Source organism: Medicago truncatula, chromosome 5 (assembly GCF_003473485.1).
Source record: "Medicago truncatula cultivar Jemalong A17 chromosome 5, MtrunA17r5.0-ANR, whole genome shotgun sequence".
In the NCBI taxonomy this organism is placed as follows: Eukaryota; Viridiplantae; Streptophyta; class Magnoliopsida; order Fabales; family Fabaceae; genus Medicago; species Medicago truncatula.
Window position 1 is genome coordinate 33,274,535 of NC_053046.1, and position 20,579 is coordinate 33,295,113.

General features: G+C 32.9%; 2 protein-coding genes and 1 pseudogene across 3 annotated transcripts; 1 reads left to right on the forward strand and 2 right to left on the reverse strand.

Moving 5' to 3' along the window:
* Nucleotides 1-7,000: 7,000 nt before the first annotated feature.
* On the reverse strand, nucleotides 7,001-9,644 carry LOC11427238 (probable polyol transporter 6). Of its 2 annotated transcripts, XM_003615976.4 has the most exons (3): nucleotides 9,406-9,644; nucleotides 9,049-9,323; nucleotides 7,001-8,498 (listed from the first exon to the last, which is right to left on the reverse strand). In XM_003615976.4, the coding sequence occupies exons 2-3, from the start codon at nucleotides 9,152-9,154 to the stop codon at nucleotides 7,102-7,104; spliced, it is 1,503 nt and encodes a 500-aa protein (XP_003616024.1). In that variant the 5' UTR covers nucleotides 9,155-9,323; nucleotides 9,406-9,644; the 3' UTR covers nucleotides 7,001-7,101. The 2 variants fall into 2 exon arrangements, with proteins under 2 accessions (XP_003616024.1, XP_024639635.1); XM_024783867.2 differs by having other exon boundaries at nucleotides 9,049-9,644.
* Nucleotides 9,645-13,203: 3,559 nt separating this feature from the next.
* LOC11433118 (pre-mRNA-splicing factor ATP-dependent RNA helicase DEAH1-like) lies at nucleotides 13,204-15,774 on the forward strand (annotated as a pseudogene).
* A 2,027-nt stretch (nucleotides 15,775-17,801) lies between these two features.
* On the reverse strand, nucleotides 17,802-20,270 carry LOC11426649 (expansin-A8). Its single transcript, XM_024783674.2, has 3 exons — nucleotides 20,132-20,270; nucleotides 19,141-19,453; nucleotides 17,802-18,781 (listed from the first exon to the last, which is right to left on the reverse strand). Exons 1-3 carry the CDS (start codon nucleotides 20,268-20,270, stop codon nucleotides 18,478-18,480), a joined length of 756 nt encoding a protein of 251 aa, XP_024639442.1. The 3' UTR covers nucleotides 17,802-18,477.
* Between the last annotated feature and the right edge of the window lie 309 nt (nucleotides 20,271-20,579).

The window sequence follows — 20,579 nt, forward strand, 5'->3', positions numbered from 1 at the left end:
AGATTATGAAGAGGAAAATAGAAGTAGGGCTGTTTTTTTGTTTGTAGTGCTCACCGAGTCAAACACAAACGGTGGCTCCTGTTTCTGATTTTTTTTATTTTTTATGACTCAAAATTCTCTTGTTTCGGATTTTGATATTATAGAAGGGAAAGGATCTTACAAAAAATAATCCTAAAAAAAAGCTATATAAAAATAATAATAATGAATTATTTTTTTAAGAAAATAATAATGAATTATAAATTAACTTTATTGACTAAAATATTTTATAAAGTTGAGTCAGAAAAATATATTATTGAATTTGAATGAACTTTATTTGCGAATTTGGTTGCTTTATGAATTCATTTACAAATTTAGTTAAGGATGTTTGAATAATCCACTATTGCATTGATATTAATGGCATGATTTTGTATAAATGGATTCTTAATTTATAGTTAATTTTCATCAAAATCTACATTATTCATACCATCATGAATTATCTCCTCTAATTTTTCCATAACTGACCATCATGTATCTTTGATCACTTGTTTAAGAACTTTAAATTTTTTACCATTTGAACTGATTTATTGTTTACTCAAATATATTATTATAAAGTTTAATTAGCTAAGTGCGCTAAAAAAAGAAAAAATCAAATAAAGTTTGGACTAATAAAGTTCATAATCCATGTTCCTTATTAGTCTAAAACCAACAGGGTAACATACATTGTTTTGATTATTAGTATAAACAAAAATAAATAAATAAATAAACCTTGTTTTGATTATAAACTACAAGATTGTCCAACTTTCCATAACCTTCTCCTACCTCTCTGCCTAGTATAACAGCAGAAATCATCCTTAATAAAAGAAAAAGATAAAAGAGAGAACTAGATTTGTAACTGTATTATATTATCGTATTGAATATCAAAATCTTTTTTACTAAAGCTTGTTTGATCAAGCAATTGTTCAACCTAATTTTAACCTAATATTTTCCCTACATCCTCAAGCATTTAATTTTCATGAGTGCTTTTCCTACTCAGCAAGCTAAGTTTAATTTTTAAATTCCCTTCGAAGCATACATAGGCGTGTGCTTCTATGTACCAATTTTGAATTTGAATCTCAACCATCGTTAATTGCATTTACTTCATGGCTCCACTAATAACATTACTGAACAACGTAGTTCAGTAGCCTCACCCAATTCACATTTGTTCATTTTCAAGGTTAAGAAGTTAACTTACTCACTTTCCCACAAATCTTTTCAATTTTTCACGAAAAAAATCAACAGATGTCAATGTCTTATCTTCCATCTTCTCTAAATACTCACTTCTAATATCTGGGTAACATCTCTTTCAATGAACTCATATGCATTCTTCTTTTTCTTCTTTGAAAGGGTCTTCTTATGCTCCATTTCTTTATCTCTCTCCATTTCAAGGTAAATGTTCTTACAATGAATTTCTAGGGATGTTTTAGTTTTTTAATTGCATAAGCATTTGCACCATATAATTTACTTAGATTTCAATTTCAATGTTGAATTTTATATCAAGAGAAAACCTTTCTTTCTTTTGTTGTATTTTAACTAAAAGTTGAGCTCTCTCTAATTTTTCCATCAATGTCAAATTACTATGAGAAATTGAAAGGAAAGTATGTTTTTAGTTAAATGTGAAATTAGATTTCTAATGAAAAGTTTTTTTTTGAAAGAGTTTCTAATGAAAAGTTGGCAGTGAATCAAATAGAGTAACGTATAAAGAGTGGGAAAAGTAGGCAGTGTCACCCTTTCTAAATTTCTGATGTTTAGTGTCCAATATTAGCAATAATAAAGGATTAACAATTTTGTTTATATGTTTGTTTTAGATATTTTATGATTCAGTTTTATATGCTGATTATAAACTTGATATTTTATGAAACTTTCTAACCTCATGGATAGAGATTAGAGTGATGTCTTAATTACTTTTAGATTATACATTTCCCACTTTTATTATATTATGCCTTAAGGTTATCATAACACTATTAAAACAATAGAAAAATTATTGGGCTGAAGAACAATGGTTGTCCTGCAAATACTCATACGTTTTGAATCTAATGTTTTTCTTTCAATTGTAACTTTGTCACACCTGCAAGTCTATGCCACAAGTTTATTTTTCTTCTTTCGCCTTTATTTTATCCTTTTTACAGCTCCATTAATTAGCTTCTAAATCATTATTTGACCCTGTTTAAGCTCAGTTTAGGTCAGTTTTGTATTAAAATTTTGACCACTCATCGAAAAATATAGGTATAAATACAAGCAACATTAGAAGAGTCCCCGATAATGGTTCATACAAATTTTCATGTATCAAAGTATTGAAATCATTTAAAATATGTGACAAGAGATTTGTATAAGAACAAGCATAGACTTCTTAATCAATAAAAAAAATTGCTCTACAAAAGCTCTATTTTTTTTTTTTATATTAAGAAGTCTTTGCTTAATATTTACTCATTAGAAAAAATGTATTGTTCTTTATGATTCTAGCCATATTTATTTATGTTTTGAATTTTTATTGTTATTGTCTTCAACACTATATTTATTGATAATAATAGAAACTAGATTAGATTGACTCGGTTCTAATTTGTTTTTGTGTCCATATTACGAACTAATGATTTGAAGAAAAGTTTATTAAAAAAAAAAATTGATTTGAAGGAAAGTTGGTATCCACCGTCCAACAATGATTTGAAACAACTATCCTTTTGTTCTATTTATTTTAAGTTACTTTTAGAACCTATATCTGATTAGTTATGTGCTCTCCATACTGCTATCATGTGGTTATCGATTATTATCTTATGCATACATGTATCTTTCTCAAGATCAGATCATTTAAATTTAAAGGTTGAAGTGAAAATATTTGATTTAGAAACTACAGCCGTATAACTTTGGAATTGCAATTTGTTTATGTGTGTGTAATTTAATGTACATTGTTTGTGAGTTGGATTGCTAACCATAATTTTATTCATCTTAGTTTGTAGTTAGTAGCAACAATACTTTTGCAAACTACATAGTTTTGTTTTTTGATGGATACGTGAAGTTCCTTATCTTGGAATAAAGATATGATGCTCCTCAAGTCTCACACTGCTTCCTTCTCTTTTATTGGCACATGGAGAGATGTGTTCGATGGAATTAATTTTATTAAGTAACTTTGATTTTTTTTTCTTCTATAAAGTTCGGTTTTTAACTTTAATGTCTATAGTTTTGTTTCACGAAACCATTGAGATTTAATTACTCTACGAGATTTTAACCCGATCTCATTGGAATGAAACTTAGTTACTCTATTCATGTTCTATTTCTATTCATTGCTTTAATTATTTTAGAGTTTCCTCTTCTTTGATCTATTAAGATTTATTAGATTTTGCTAAGAGATTTTTTCTCACTATTATTTTACATTTGAATTAAAATAGGTGATTTGATCACAGTCGTATAAGTGTGCTCCACCGTATGTAAGGGTACGATTCATGAATGTTTCCGATGTTACCAGAACCGGGATTGATCAAAGACACAACATGAATGGATGCAAACAAAGTCTTTGCTATTAGAACCTTTGAGCATATGACAAAGAGAATAACATTTGTGGAAGTTCTATCATGGAGGAGATGCCTTGCTGCTGCAATTTTTTCGGTTTGATTTGAAGAAGGAGATGCCTTTAGGTTTGATTGAAGAAGGTTTTTCTTTTGTTGGTCTACTGTAGCTTGTATGTGTCGGTGTCTCCGCTCAAGCCTCTTTTTTTCTGTAGTTGGTGGGAAGTGAAAATATATTTGGGGTATGATACTTCATATTAAATCTACCGGTCAAATCTGGTTTACATGGATTGAACTTTTGACCTTTTTCTTAATCTTAAACTCTTTAAGAAATGGATTACACCGTCTAAAATAAAAACATTAATTGATACATGTTGATTTATAAATAATAATTTAATCGAATGGTAAATATTACATCAGACCCATACATCACACATGTTGAAGGTTACTTATAGGTTTCTATTAGAGTTGACAAGACCCGTGCGATGCACGGTTCAAAAGTCTAGTGAATCTAATTACAGAGAATGGAGGAAGAAACTATTTATAGCTTTCACCTAACCCTGCTGACTCAGCACTGTTAGTTACAATATTTTTTTTTTGATTCAACTGTTAGTTACAATATTACTACATATGTTTCTTTCTAATTATCACTTTTTGACATTTTACATAAATCAAGACAATCAATAAATGTCATTACTTTTAATATAATAATTTATATTTTTACTAGAATAGTCTTATTCATTTAATGTCTCGTTTTATATATTTCTTTGTTCAAGATAAATAATTAAGGGTAATATCGGTAAAATAACTTTTAATGTTGCATTGAACTTTGAAAGTGACAGTTGAATATAAACAAAAAATTTCTCCGCAAGAGACACTTAAAAAGGAACGGAGGGAGTAAGACTTAGTTAAACTAATTTAAGCATATTCTCTACTATCTCCCCTAGAAATCAAACTCCTTGCAGAAGAGTGGATTTCTCAACAACATTAAGTTTGTCACGAAGAGCCAAGAATCTGAGAGGAGACAAAGCCTTGGTAAGGAGATCAACAAATTAATCCTGAGACGGAATATGCTGATCAAAAGGTCCAACGAATAGGGGATTTAAGATCAACATCTTTAATCAACATAAGATTTTTGTTTGCTTTGAGCAGTGACCAAACGGTCTTTTATTACTTTAACCATTTCAATTGCCTCTTGAATTAAATCAGGACCCACAAGTTTAGACTCTCCAACTTCAAACCAACCTATTGGTGATCTACGACGACGTACATACAAGACTTCAAATGGTGTTATATGGATACTAGATTGGTAACTGTTATTATAAGAAAACTCCATTAAGGGTAAGTATTGATCCCAACTTCCTCCAAGGTCTAACACACAAGTCTGAAACATATATTCCAAAATTTGTTTTGTGCTTTCAGATTGACTACTGACCATTTGTCTGAGGGTGAGAAGCAGTACTAAATCCAACCGAGTTCCTAGAGCTTCTTGAAAAGATCTCCAAAAATGAGATGTCAATTGGGGTCCATGATCAGATATTATAGATAATGGTACACCATACAAAGACTCTATTTTCTCGACATACAGCTTGGTGTACGGGGCTGTTGAATATGTAGTTTTTACTGGTAAGAAATGTGCGTACTTTGTTAATCGGTCTACAATCACCCAAGTTGAATCAAAACCTCTTAAGGTTCTAAGTGACCCCGTCACAAAATCCATATTGATCCTTTCCCATTTCCATTTTGGTATCTCAATCCCTTGGAAGAGTCTTGCAGGTTTCTAATGCTCTACTTTAACTTGTTGACATATCAAACACTTCGATACAAATTCAGCAACATCTCTCTTCAGCCCTTCCCACCAATAAACCTTTTTAAGTCTTTATACATTTTGGTAAAACCTGGATGAACAATATAAGAGGAATCAAGACGTAAAATTATCTTCCTTAAATCATCAATATTTGGTACGCACAAACGAGTATCAAGACGTAAAATTCCCTCTGAATCAATTTTAAATTCAGAAACTTTTCCTATTTTGATATCTTCAATAAACCTTTTTCAAATGAGAATATTTATCTTGAGTCGCCTTAATGTTGTCCACCAAAGAAGAACGAGCTTGAACATTTGCTAAAAGTGACAATGTATTAGTGGAGTTTTTTCGAATGTTTTTCTTCATCTGCTATTGCAAATGTCCTATAAATTTTGTCCCAGAGTTGGATATACCTCATTAGCTTGGATTTTGTTAATGAAATTGTTGTTTTCGAAATTTGAAAAAGTACCTTTTTAAAATAGCGAAATCACCGTTGAAAATATTATCGGGTTGAGTCACGATAAGGTCGCTTTCTTTAAGACGTTTCGCGACACTACCCGAGTTTATGCAAGGTAGATTAACAATTGCGCCGCCTTCAGGATAAAACAACCTAGTTCACTTGTTCGATTACGTACTGCACCGTAAGTAATCGATCGAGAAATAACATCCTCTGATATGGTTTAATCATTCGATTAAACCACTCTATATGGTACCAAGACCACTCAAAACGGAAGGGACATGAGGAGTAGAAGAAATGAAGAAGGACTCGACAACACAAGTCGAAAGAGGGAGAAGAGAGGAAAAACACAAGAAACATCAACTGTGAACTTCGGCGTAAAGAATAAGTGAGGCGAGCTCTCCTTTTATAGTGAGAGTTCGTAACAAAACCGAAGTGACTTAAGGATTAAATTAGCTTTCCGGATATATCCGAAGCTATATCTGAAGCCTTCCGGATACTCTGTTGGATTAGATCGGATCGTAACAAATTTATTTGTTACATAAAGCGCGTTCGGATTAATGATTAAATTAACAAAAAATTATTTTCAAGTGACAAAAAATATATTTCTTTTCGACCCAAGCCCAAACCCCACCCGGACAGACGGGTGGCACGCACGTGAAATGTATATATTTTCTTAGCGCTCACTCGTTCGCAAAAATGGGTACCCCAAGGGTACATCCTTGGAGGTCACCCTCCGCTTATATAAACACTTACTAGGCAGTATGTCTCTACAATATAGGATATTATGGGACATTTTTAAGTCATACAACACTACCTCTTACCAAGGTGTTTATTCTTTTCAACTTTCCACTGTAACTTGCTAGTGTTCCAACAGAAATTTTACTAGATATCCAAAAAAATATCCAAACCAATTCATTTTAGATACATTCATTCATACGATATGGTCACAAGACTAAATAAATATTTTGTCAAAAAATAAAGTTTGGGCACACACATAAAGAAGTATTTTTTGTAATAATAAAAGGAAAATTGATAAAAAAAAATGATTAAATATTTTGAAGATAATTTCTTTATATGTGTGTCAGATAATATTTATTTGGTCTTATGCCCATAGAAAAATATCATTTGTACATCACATGGATACACAATCTAGTTTTGTTAATAAGAAAAGTAAAAACAATATTGAAATAAGTCTAAAACGATAAACACACCAAGTGATTAAATTACTTCACAAACAACAACAAAAAGAGATCAATATTTTGAGGAAAAAGAACATAATGTCATGTAAAGATTTTTTACATTTTTGAACTTACTAAGGTCTATTGTGTTGGATATGTTTCCATGGCAACACTTTTACCACTTTTATTTTTTTTGGTAAAAAGAGTCTCCATCTCCTCCAAAGTCTTACCTTTAGTTTCAGGAACAAGAAAATAGAAAAAAACCCAAGCTATTACAGATATAGCAGCAAACATGAAAAATGCACCACCTATTGTGAGTGCTTTATAGATTGAAATAAAACTCATGGAAACAGCAGCATTCATAGACCTATTCACAGCAACTCCAATACTAACCCCTTGTGCCCTTAACTTCAAAGGAAATATCTCTGAACCATAGAGCCAAGTAACAGGTGCAAGCCCTATATTAAAGAAAGCAACATAGAAATATGTTGCTATAATACTAAGTGTTAAGGCCCATAAAACTTCTTCATTGGCATGCTCCACCATTGTCAAACTGAACCCTAAGGCTGTAAGTCCAATAATCATTCCTGCAGTGCTAACTTGTAATAACCTTCTTCTACCAACTTTATCAATCAAAAATAAAGCAAGTACAAGAAAAATAATCTTTGTTAATCCAACACCAATTGTTGCAAGCAAAAGATTTTCTTTACTTTTAATACCAGCTTTTTTAAATATTTTATGACTATATAACATAACAGCTTCAATTCCAGTTGCATGCTCGAAAAAATGTATTCCAACTGAAGCAATTAACATCCAACGTACAGCAGGTGTTGGTCTTAAAATCAACTCTTTCCAAACACCTTCACCTTGATGAGACTTTTGAGGTAATTTCACAATTTCGTCGTTGCAATTCTCGTCTAAACCAGCTGCAAGTTTTATATCGTTGAAACGAAGTTCGGCTTCTTGTGTCGTATTTGAAACTTGAAATAAAACTTTTTTGGCTTTTCCTAATTGACCTTGCATAACCAACCACCTTGGTGATTCTGGCATTGTTAAAATGCCATAAGCTAATGCAAATGAAGGAATAGCTGCAATAGCAAGCATTAATCTCCAACCAAGCTTCAAACTCAAATATTTTCCCAAAAAATAGTTTGATAGATAACCTAAAAAAATTCCAATACCAATACAGAGCTCAGGTAAAGAGGCTAATAAACCTCTTGAATGTGCAGATGAAATTTCTGCTGAATAAACTGGTGCTACCATGAGAGCAAAACCAACACCTATACCACAAATACATCGCCCGATCATTAAAATTGTGTAATTTGGACCGTACCCCATTAGAATTGCACCAATGATGAAGAGTACAGAGGCTAAGAAGATTGTGTAGCGACGACCGATGTAATCGGAGCATCTTCCTGCTGTTAAGGATCCTACTAATGCACATAGGTTTAAGATTCCTGCTAGAACCTCTTGTTGTGTGTCACTTATTCCCAAGTCCTCTTGTATGAATATCATTGCTCCACTCATAACACCAGTATCTGAAATTAATCATGTATATATGTAGAATAGTTAGGGTTAAAAAATATTAACATTTACCAAGTGTGTATTTATTTATACAATGCTACTAACTAGTGTGTAGACCTTCATATGTATTTTTTTTTTTACAAATTTACAAAAAAAATAAAATTTTAAGAGATAAATTATACAAACAATGCCTATTGTTCACAAAATAGTACTTTTTTAGAAGCTCTAAAATGATACCGCACAAGCAATTTTTTTGGTGAGAATGCTTGAGAGGCCTCGAAATAGACCTTCATATGTATTTTTAATAGATAGATTAGAATCCACTTAAGGGAAAACAAAATAAACAAAAAAACCTTGATTTTTAAACTCATAAATGATAGAAAAAAATAAATAAGGGTAATAATAACTTGTGCCCTAAGAAAAATATGAAATAAATTTTGTATCATAAACATACTGTTTAACCTTTTGTAAAATTGAATACACATTTTTCAAGAAAATAATTATATCTTTAGCTTCTTAAAAGTGAAAGTGAGAGAGAATAGAGAATGTAATAGTAATATTTACCATAACCAGAAACGATGGATACCATTGAAGCAACAATGGCACAAGCAAAAGCATATTTGTTGACCTTGGTCACTTGGTTTTCTATGTCACCTTGAGTATCTATCATGATGAGAATGAGATATTGTTGAATGATTTTTCTTTCCCTCAATGTAATTTCTTCTATATCTATCACCAGTATTCCCAACCCTAGATGATCCCAATGGAATTGCTTATAGGACTATTGCCAAACTTGCCAGAAATGCCAGTAACGTGATTTCTTCTATTTGTTTCTTAATCTACATGTATATATAGGAACCAAAATTAGTTTGTTATGATATACAGACATTGAGCACAAAACATTGGTTTGTAATTTCTAACCGGACAGATTTTGCGCTGACTAGGAGGCACGTAATTAACTTATCTGAAAATGTAAAACTTGAAAGGAAACTAATTAAGTTTTGATGTTGTCAAACTTGTATACCACTCCTCCGGGATGATTGTTGGGTTTGTTGTTGTTTAGTGGCACTTACTCCTCATCTCTTCGATAAATAGGGAACTAAGTTGAACCAAAAAAAATCTAAAATTGGATTGAAAGATAGAAGTAGTTTTATTGTAGTTGGAGACAAAAAATAAAATAAAATTTAGCAATTGTAAACTGTGATAATATAGGGAAAAAATCTAGAGCTAACTATATTTGAAGGGTCGATAAAAATAATACGGTGGCTCGATCATTTAACAATAACAAATGTTAATAATGTTTGGCTGGAAGTTTAGATTATTGTCTTTTGCATGTATATAATGTTTCTTATTTTTTTTTTAGTGTGTGACCACTTTATAGTGAGATGAGTCATGTCCTTTGTAGTATAAATAATAAATGTTAATCCTTTTTCATTTAGTTATCGCATGAGTTTAGACATTCAAACTTAGATTGATTGGGAATTAGTTTTGTTTCTCTTCAATTTTTGGATGGATGACAACTACATTATCAATAAAAAAAAGTTGGGTAAATAAGAATTTTGTCTTTTGGATTTTTGATCTTAATCAAGAACATCCTAATTTATGTGGTGGATTCATCATGAGTGAGAAATTATTTCCACTTCATATTGCATGAATCAAGAACATGCACTTTTTAACTTTTTTATATTAAATATAAATAAAAAATTAATATGTGAGGTAAAATTGTGGAATCCAATGTGAGTTTTTATGGTTGCACCATTAAAGTAAAAAAGCAAGCGAATTGCTTTAAAATAATATTGCTTTAATAGAACCCATAAAATAACTTTGAATAAGTTCTTCATTGAAGTTGCTGTTAGAAACAACACGAATTTAAAGATTTTTTTTAACAAATATTATAATATAGAGATAACACGTAACTTTTATTCATAATTCAATATTCCATCAATATTTTAATCTAACAAATGTCAATAATTAGTTTGTTATCTCTAAAAAAAGAGTTAGTTTGTTATAGATTAATATTTTCTCATTCAATCTGATTTGAATTCAGGTCAACTCTATTTCTTTTAGCTAAAACTAATTTAGCTATTCAAACCTCCTTGTCAATAATCACAAACAACTGCATGAATCAAATTTTCTGCAATACTATTGTTTTTTTAATTTTTATCATGGAAAAGAACCGTGGGTTATATCACATGTAACTGTAAGTCTACATACCAATAGTACAATACATGAATCCTTCAAAAAAAAAAGTACAATACATGAAAAAAATACCTTTGAAACTTTAACGATGTGTGATGATGTCCTCGGAAGTAAACGTTCATTATCTTTCTCGTCCTCGTGATAAGATATTGATTTTCTCTTTTTTTTGTCACGTAGTTTAGTAGTCGGAGAAATTCAGATGAAATAGTAGAGTGTTCAGGATTCGAACCCCGACCCCTGCATATATAATGCATTATCCCTTACCAAGTGAGCTAAGCTCAAGGGGACGATAAAAGATATTGATTTAATTTCTTAAAAAAAATATTGATTTAATCAGTATCAATTTAAAACAAAATAAATAAACGAAAACAATTTTGAGTTAAATTTTAAAGCATCAACATTATTCCTCTTATTTTGTCGAACCAATCTCGTCATTGTCTCAACCATAAGAATGAGGAAGAAAGTTTTTACTTCCAAAGTACGACCTTAGTCATCGTTAGAATTTAGACAATTTTTAAATATTGATTTTGTTGTTAATTTAGTTAAAAAGACTCACACCAATACTTTGACGTGTGGAGCAAGGATCAACGACAACAAATAATCAAATAGATCGCAAGCAATACCAAGTTTACCCGTTTGACCAAATTGATCTACTATGAGGGAGACAGTTGCTCTCCAATTCACTATCAAAGAGTTATTTACAAATAGATACAAGGGTTAAAAGAAATTAGCCTCCAACCAGCTCTCTCTAAGAGCAAAGCCTAATTTCTGCCATTTTCCGAATCCCTTTCCCGTGTATCCAAGGTATTACAATTATTTCTCAACCTTAGTTCCTATGCAAAAAAAAAGAACTAGTCTTTAGCCTTTGATTTCCTAAGATCTCCTATTTTGGTAAACTCTAGTTTGTCTCAATCTCACCTCTTACGTGTTTCCACCCCATGAATCCTTCTCCAGAAGGAACCAACCCTTTTCAAATAGTCCCTTCTTTTGATTTCCTTAAATTCACATATTTTCACTCTCAAAACTATGTTGAAACTATCATTTTATAGACCTGACTGCACATTTCCGTCTAGGCAAAAACATGTTACACATGAGCGCAAAACAACAACTCAAACACACCTTTCTCCTACGCCTAAGCGCAAAATAGCATAATCACAAAGGAAAAGAAAAAATTTTAAGACACTTTTAAACAAATTTTCAGTTTGTCTTAAAATTGATGGTGATGTCACTTTAACCATCAATTACATTGTCATTTGACCTTGCATCCAACTACACTCTATAGTCCCACAAACTTTCATTTTTACTTCTTCAACCCTCGGAATGCCTTCCACCTTCTTAAACATAAAATTAAATAATTGTTCAAAAAATATTTAAATTAAAATTAAATTTACAGAATCAAAATATTTATAGATAAAATTTGAATCCAGTTATGTCGCTAAAAGATAAAAAATTTGATAACTAATTAGACCCTATTGCCAAAAAAAATTTGATTAAACCCTATTTACAATAATAAAAAAAAAACTCATTTTGTAAAAAAACTAATTAAAACCTACTTAAAAATTTGGATCCAAAAATAAAAACTATGTAGGTGATTTAAATTCTCCCCTAAAAAATGTTTAATCTATACTATATATAAAGAAAGTAGATCATTTTGGGTTGATTTTTTCTCCTTCCATACACATACACAAATTTGATGATAAGAATGTTATTTTGTTGGTGTGTCATTCAAAAAGTCAAAGATAAAAATGTACAATATTTTTGTTTTTTTTAAGGAATTTATATTATTTTTGTTATATTTTTTGAAAGATATTATATTAGTTATATTCTTTTTTTGAGAAATATATTAGTTATATTTTGGTATAATTGAAAAAATAAGTATAGTGTTACAATACGAAATTGCAAAATATCTATTAATTATACTTATAATTTTTATCAAAATCAAAATAATTTTATTCAAAATTTCATAAACACTTATTCATGGTTTATATATATTAGCGCAATAATTTTTTTTGCAAACAATGAACGCCACATGCATACAAAAACAAAACAAAATATAATATAATTTTTTAAAATTAATGTTAAATAACTAAATTTATTGAAAAATATATTATGTTAAGAAAATAAATAAATAATTAAAAGTAAATATACACTGATTTTTTTTAAATAAATATTGATTGATTGATTTGGTTTCTTTGAAAAAATTTGATTAACGCCTTTGTAAAAATCAACGGTTTGATTAACTAACAAAAACATATTTTGGCAGTTTTTAATTAGAGAGATTTGGGGAATTGGTTATGAGAAAGTTTAGGGAATTCATTAGGGTTTTAAAGCCGGCATATCTCAAATAATATGCTACGTACGCACATTATAAATACCCATCCCATCCCAACTTTGAGAAAATATAATAATCGCTTGAATATTGGCATCGAGAAAGAGTTGGTTAGGGTTTTTAATCGCTTTAAGATTCATAGATCATCGAGGTGATCACCAACCCTAAACAAAACTAAACCCTAGTTAGATATGGATTCGAGGAAGAGAAGAAGTAAAGGAGCAGTTCAAGTTGAGAGGGAATTCAAGAGATCTAAAGCTGAAGAAGATATTCAAACCTTGAGAAATTTTTCAAGGTATGAGTACTTGAAAAGAAGGGAGGAAAAGAAACTGCAACACCTTAAGGAGTATATTATAGATGAACAATATCTATTTGAAGGAGTTAGGGTTTCAAAAGCTGAATACTGTGATCTCAAGCACAAGAAAGATATATACGATGTAGTTTCGAAGAAGAGAGGCTTAGAGAGCGCTGAGGATTATAAGGAGTATATAATGCCAGAAGCTTATGATGATCATCAACAAAGTGGCGGCGTTAATCAGGAAAAGCGGTTTTCGGTTGCTACACAGCGTTACAGTACTGCTGACAAAGAAGAGGCTTGGGAGGAACATCAAATTAGAAAGGCAACGATGAAATTTGGTTCGAAAAATAAAACAAATGTCTCTGATGATTATCAGTTTGTGTTTGAGGATCAGATTGATGTTATCAAGGAATCAGTGATGGGTGGAGATAAGTTTGATTGTCAAGAAGAGATTGCATCTGAAAAATCTCGAGCAAAGAGATCGGCTTATGAGGCACTTAAGGAGGAGAGGAAAAAGCTACCTATATATCCTTTTAAGGATGAATTTCTCCAGGCTGTTCATGATCACCAAGTACTTGTCATTGTTGGTGAAACTGGTTCTGGAAAAACTACACAGATTCCCCAATATCTTCACGAAGCTGGTTATACGAAGGATGGAAGAATGATTGCATGTACTCAGCCACGACGTGTTGCTGCTATGAGTGTTGCTGCCCGAGTTTCTCAAGAAATGGGTGTTAAGCTAGGACACGAGGTTGGCTACTCCATACGCTTTGAGGATTGCACATCCGAGAAAACCATTGTTAAGTATATGACGGATGGAATGCTGTTGAGGGAATTCCTTACTCAGCCTGAGCTGGACAGTTATAGTGTTGTGATGGTGGATGAAGCTCATGAAAGAACACTTTCAACTGATATTTTGTTTGGATTAGTTAAGGATGTTGCTCGTGCCCGGCCTGATCTTAAGTTGCTGATATCAAGCGCCACTCTTGATGCAGAGAAGTTCAGTAACTACTTTGATCTTGCTCCAATATTCAAAATTCCTGGGAGACGGTATCCTGTTGAAATACACTACTCCAAAACAGCAGTATCTAACTACATGGATGCTGCTATTGTCACAACGCTTCAAATCCATGCCACTCAACCTCCTGGAGATATATTGGTATTCCTTGCTGGTCAAGAAGAAATTGAAAGCGTAGAAGAAAACCTGAAGTATCAGATGAGAGGTTTGGGGACTAAATTAGATGAGTTAATTATATGCCCTATATATGCCAACCTGCCAACTGAACTGCAAGCTAGAATATTTGAACCCACACCTAAAGGGGCCAGAAAGGTAGTCCTTGCCACCAATATTGCAGAGACGTCGTTGACAATTGATGGGATCAAGTATGTCATTGATCCAGGATTCTTTAAGATGAAATGTTATAATCCAAGGACTGGAATGGAGTCTTTACTAGTAACTCCCATCTCCAAAGCTTCAGCAATGCAAAGAGCTGGTCGGTCTGGAAGAACAGGTCCTGGAAAGTGCTTCCGACTGTATACTGCATACAGTTTTCAAAATGATTTGGATGACAACACTACACCGGAAATACAAAGGACTAACCTTGCAAATGTAGTCTTAACTTTAAATAGTCTTGGTATTGAATATGACAAGTTGTTGCGTTTCGAATTTATGGATCCGCCACCAGCTGAGGCCAAAAGGATGCCATGGAGCTTTTATATAATCTGGGTGCTTTAAATGGGCATGGCAAGTTAACTAAGGTAGGTAAACGGATGGCAGAGTTCCCACTTGATCCTATGTTGTCAAAAATGATAGTTGCTTCAGAAAAATACAAGTGCTCTGACGAGATAATCTCCATTGCTGCTATGCTTTCCGTTGGAAACTCAATTTTCTACCGTCCGAGAGATAAACAAGTACATGCAGACAATGCAAGAATGAACTTTCACACTGGAGATGTCGGTGACCACATTGCGCATCTAAAGGTCTTCAATTCATGGAAAGAGGCCAATTATTCAACGCAATGGTGTTTTGAGAATTATGTGCAGGTCAGAAGTATGAAACGTGCTAGGGATATCCGTGATCAACTGGCAGGTCTATTGGAAAGGGTTGAGATCGAACTAACTTCCAATCCCAATAATTTAGATGCCATCAGGAAATCCATATTATCTGGATTTTTCCCAAACTCTGCAAAGCTACAAAAGGATGGTACTTATCGAAGGTTCAAACATCTACAAACTGTTCACATACATCCTAGTTCGGGGATGGCAGAGGTTATTCCCAGATTGGTTTTGTACCATGAACTAGTACTCACAACCAAGGAATATATGAGGCAGGTCACAGAGATAAAGCCAGAGTGGTTGCTGGAGATAGCCCCCCACTGTTACGATCCCAAGGATGTTGGAGACTCGAGTTCCAAGAAAATGCCTCGTGGATGTGGACTTGCACTGTAGGACATGTAGCTGGCACATTATTTGAGAAATATTGGTTGTTCTTTCTGGTTCTGTAAAAGACTTGAATTTTAAATTTGTTTATAAAATTCCTTTTTTACCTTTGTTATTTGTGATTAATTTCATACCTATTGGACAATTGAGAAATATATTGGAGGCTCTATTATAATTTGGAGTCTGTTTCATGATTTTTTTCTGGCCTTTTTCTTCTTTTGAATGTTTTGCTTGCTACTTGCAGGTTTGAAGGAGGACGTGATACTTTTAACTGTTTTGTTTGATCAAAGGGTGAAGCTATATTGTTTTACAATGACTATTTTTTGCAAACTATTTTCTGTATATTATTTCTTACATACTCAAATCTCTCTGATATTGATATGTTGTTATTTCTTTTGCTAGATTACTTTCTGATTAAGGCAAGTTTAGACCTTACAGTATGCACAGCAATTATTCGGTATACAAAATCGTAAGTGGATATAGACAGTAACATGGTTGCAAACTTCCCTCAAACACAGACTTGGTGCTCAGTTGCTACTAATCGAGTATTGTTAATCATTTTGCGACTTAGAATTTGTTGTATTGCTTCATTTGCTCGCATGTTCATGATTGAAAATGTTATTATGTGAATTAGAAGAGAGAGTTAATACTTGAATCATGTTATTATGTTTTCGTTATGGGAGAACTTTAAAAATATCAAGACCTCTCTTTGATCATTTTGGTTTTGACAGGATGCTTCTCTTGGAGAAGGTGCATACCTGGAAGTGAAACTGATAATCATGTTTCCTAGCTTTAAATTGAACTGTTTATTTCACTTAGTTTTTAGGTTATGTTTTTGTATGGTATATTTTGTATGGCTTTAATTTGATCTCTTTTTTGTCCACTTCATAATTCTCAGACTCCTAATTTCTTTCTCCACTCAATTGCATCTCATCCAAATTATTTCTCATTCTTACTCAATTGGTCTCCGACACCGATATGGCTCTGATACATGTGATTATATTAAACTATTCAATTGTTTCAAATTACTACCGGCGTCAACATTCTTGTGTCAATGTTGTGTCCGTTTCAGTGCTTTATACATCCACTATGAGCTCTTTGCGTATTTACTTCTCCACCTCTATTGTTATGTTATTTGAGTGTTCTCTTATTTTTCAATTTACTTTGGTAGCTGTACTCCATGAGTTTTTAAGGATGCAGGCTCTGTCATTTTATTTGATTATACACTGATGCGATCCCAAGGACGTCGAATACTCGAGTTCCAAGAAAATGCCTCGTGGACGTGGACTTGCATAATAGGAGGTGGTCTTTCTGGAGGGAAAAATGTGCCTCTGGAAGGAAGTATATTAGCTGCTAAATTTCTTGGTCACAGTTGGTTTGTTTATCTTTCTGGCTCTGCATAAGAATTGGATTTTAATTTTTTTAATCGAAGTCTTTTGACCTATTTCACTCTGGAGTAATTAGTTTCTTACCTATTGGACAATTGAGAAATACATTAATTGGAGACAACACTGTCAATCAACTGTTTACTCTCACTCTTTGGCGCATTCGGATAAACTGCAATGATGTTGTATTCAACAAAGGTCAGATCCATGCTTTAAAATCAAGAAGTGTCTACTTTTGCTGAGCACTTCAATCAATTTGCAAAATCCGAGCCTGCAGCAAGAGTATATCTGATCACGTTCGAGTGAATACTACAAATGGGAGTGCTTCACCAGTTGGTATCCTTAAAATCAATATTCATGCAGGCTGTTTTGAGGATCATTTCACTTGCTGGGGTTGAAAGCGTGGAATCATGAAGGGATGCTTTCTGCAGCTGCAACAAAGAGGGAGATGTGACAAAGGCTCCAGTTTTGCCGGACATTATGGGACTGCGTTGGTGTCTCCGGTGGATGTCTACACAAAATATGCCAAATGTTTGTGAACTGCGTGCTTGGGAAAACTAAGCTGGAGTACAAGGATATTGTCGTGTTTGACTGTCATGAATTGTTGTTCAGTATGTCTAATGTTAGTTTAATTTATGTTAAGTGATGTAACAATAGAGTTGCTCATAGTTTTGTAGGAATTGCTAGAAATTGTGGTAAATTGTATTCTCTGGTCTCTTTGATTACACAACTAAATGTTGATATAATTTGTGTTGTCACAGCTTGATTAAAACAAAAAGAAATTAATAAAAGATTTTGAGAAATTAATATCTATCTGGTTTGTTTTTGTCTAACCGGCACATATCATGTCACTATCTGAACGATGAGGACGTGGATCAGAGTTTCTACTTATAGAGGATAACATCGATCATCATTAGAATTTTAGACGATTTTTAAATATAGTTGTTTTACAAGAGGAAAACTAATTCATATAATTAAAGATCAAATGATCAATACATGTTGAAACATCACAATAAAGATGAGAAATTGCATTGACTGCCTAGAAAACTCCACACAAGAGTTGTTACATAAACCAATTAGGCTCCTACATGCAACAAGAATAGCGCCTACTTCCGTCTAATCCCGAGAGTGTCTATTAAACTGGTCTACAACCAACTTGAGTCCATGAAAAAAATGACATGATTGAAACTCAACTCCACAATCCCTTCTATTCCAAAGCCGCAAGACGATTTTTAAATGTTAATACACTATATACCATCTATCAAAAGAGGTCTATAACAGAATTGACTTTTAATTAATACCTACAAACTTTTTCACTAACCTGCCCCACATTTTACGAAAGTCTAAAACTGACTCCCGTGAAAGGTCTGACCGAATTGCCAATTAGCTGGTGCCACGTTGTAGCTTGTCACAGTTCTACCATCACCAGTGGTTACTTTAAAAGAGAGGCTTTGTCCATTAAGGTAGGAATTGCTCTGCCAGTTTTGGCCCCAATTTCTTGACATGGGTTGCCAGCTAGTTTTGGACCCTTTGATTGACACTGCATGGGCATCTCCTGCTCCCGCGACATTGGTGATCAAAATCAAGTTGAAGTAAGAGTGGCCATTGATTGTGAACCTTATTCCTCCCTTTTTTATGCATGACACTCTTCAATCATCACCAAATAAGGAAAATAAAACTCAGTAAGTTTGCAGAAAATTAGAACAACAAATTACAAAAGATTGAAAGCACCGTCTCCACGTCATGTTATGCAGAACTAAAATATGATAGAATTGATCATTTATAAGTGCATAAACTACAGAAAAAGTTGTAATGAAGAAGGAAATTTAGAGAGTTAAAAGCTAAAATCTGTCTCGAAGTCTTTATTTTAGAGGTCTCTCTCTAAGTCTTGGAGACGTCCAATTTGGTGATCAATTTTATTTTCCGTCTCTAATTTCTGTCGTTATTTCAACTTTCTATAACCTTTTAAAGCTTGAAAACATACCAAATTGATGGCTTTTACATACCTTCTAAATGATACAGGCACAATTCCAGCTTTATATTGAGCAATTTGAAGGAAAGCAGGTTCTGCCATATCAAAGTGTTGTAGGGGAGGATTACACCAACCACCATTGTTGTTTGGCAAAGCAGAATTTGGTGGACAAAAGTTTGTGGCAGTAACAACAATGGTGCTATGTTTGCACCATCTTGGATCACCAACACACCTCATTTCATAACAAGCCCCACAGCTCAAACCATTGTTGAACAAAGCTGTGCTTAGTGCTGCAGTGTTTGTTCCATATCCTTGATTGTACAAATTTCCATAACCACATGCACCTCCTATACATGCATCAAACAAAACTATTATAAGTAAAGACAATCATCTACTTTTTTTTTTTTTTTTTAAAGCAAAAAGAAATAAAAAATAAAATTACAAGGGGACAAGAACCAAACCCGAGTGGAAAGTCAGCGCATCTAAAGTTATGTTTTCTATTTAATCTCAAGGGATACTTTTGGGTTTTTGATCTAATCGGTGTGAATCCAGAATGACCTTTTACTAGAAAATGGTGTCATTATCTGACAGCGTGATAGGAAAATCTTCAATTTCATCAACTGCATCACCCTCAATTTCATCACCCCCGATGCTTTCTCAATAACCATATTCTCTAATAAACAAACTAACATTGAAAAAAGGTCCACAACATCGATCTAGACCACCATATTAAGGTTTTTCATGTATTTGAGACGACAACTGATTGTCTAAATCGCATTTAACATAAATTTTTCAAAATATCACGGATCATGACGTACATGGTTTTAATTTGTTATTGTGGTTACGATGCAAACCTTTATATTGCGGAAAAATGTGGCTAGAATTGTGGTTACGGATGGCAGAAACCTCTAAAACTGTTTTCAGACAATTTTAAACTATGGTGACACTGACACTACTGCTATTACTACTACACCATGTGATTAAAATCTGTACTTTTTGTTAACAAAAATAGAGGCTAAACTCACCCATTGTAGCAGAAGCATCACCACCACCATAGAAAGTGGCATGACCACTCTGCCAACCGCCATAGTTAGCAATGACACCATGAAAGTGCATTTCAATGAAGAGAAAGAACATAATAGCTATCAAAGTAGAAGATGCCATTGAATGTGCAGTTTTGTTTGCTCTGATGTGATGTTGAATGCAAATGAAGTGTCTCTATTTATAAGCATTGTTTAATGACTAACATGCACATACATTGGTGGGGCTTTTTTCCTTAAAGGAACAGAACAAGTGACAAATCAAACTGCACATGCACTGGTTTTTGTTGGGATTCCTAACCGAAAATCTTTTAGTCTAGACCCTTGCACATGCGTATACAACCATCATTGTTCATTAACTTTATAGACGGACCAACTTCTTAAATAAATGTATATTTTGGTGGTCACTACTTTAGGAGTTTATCTTATCTCA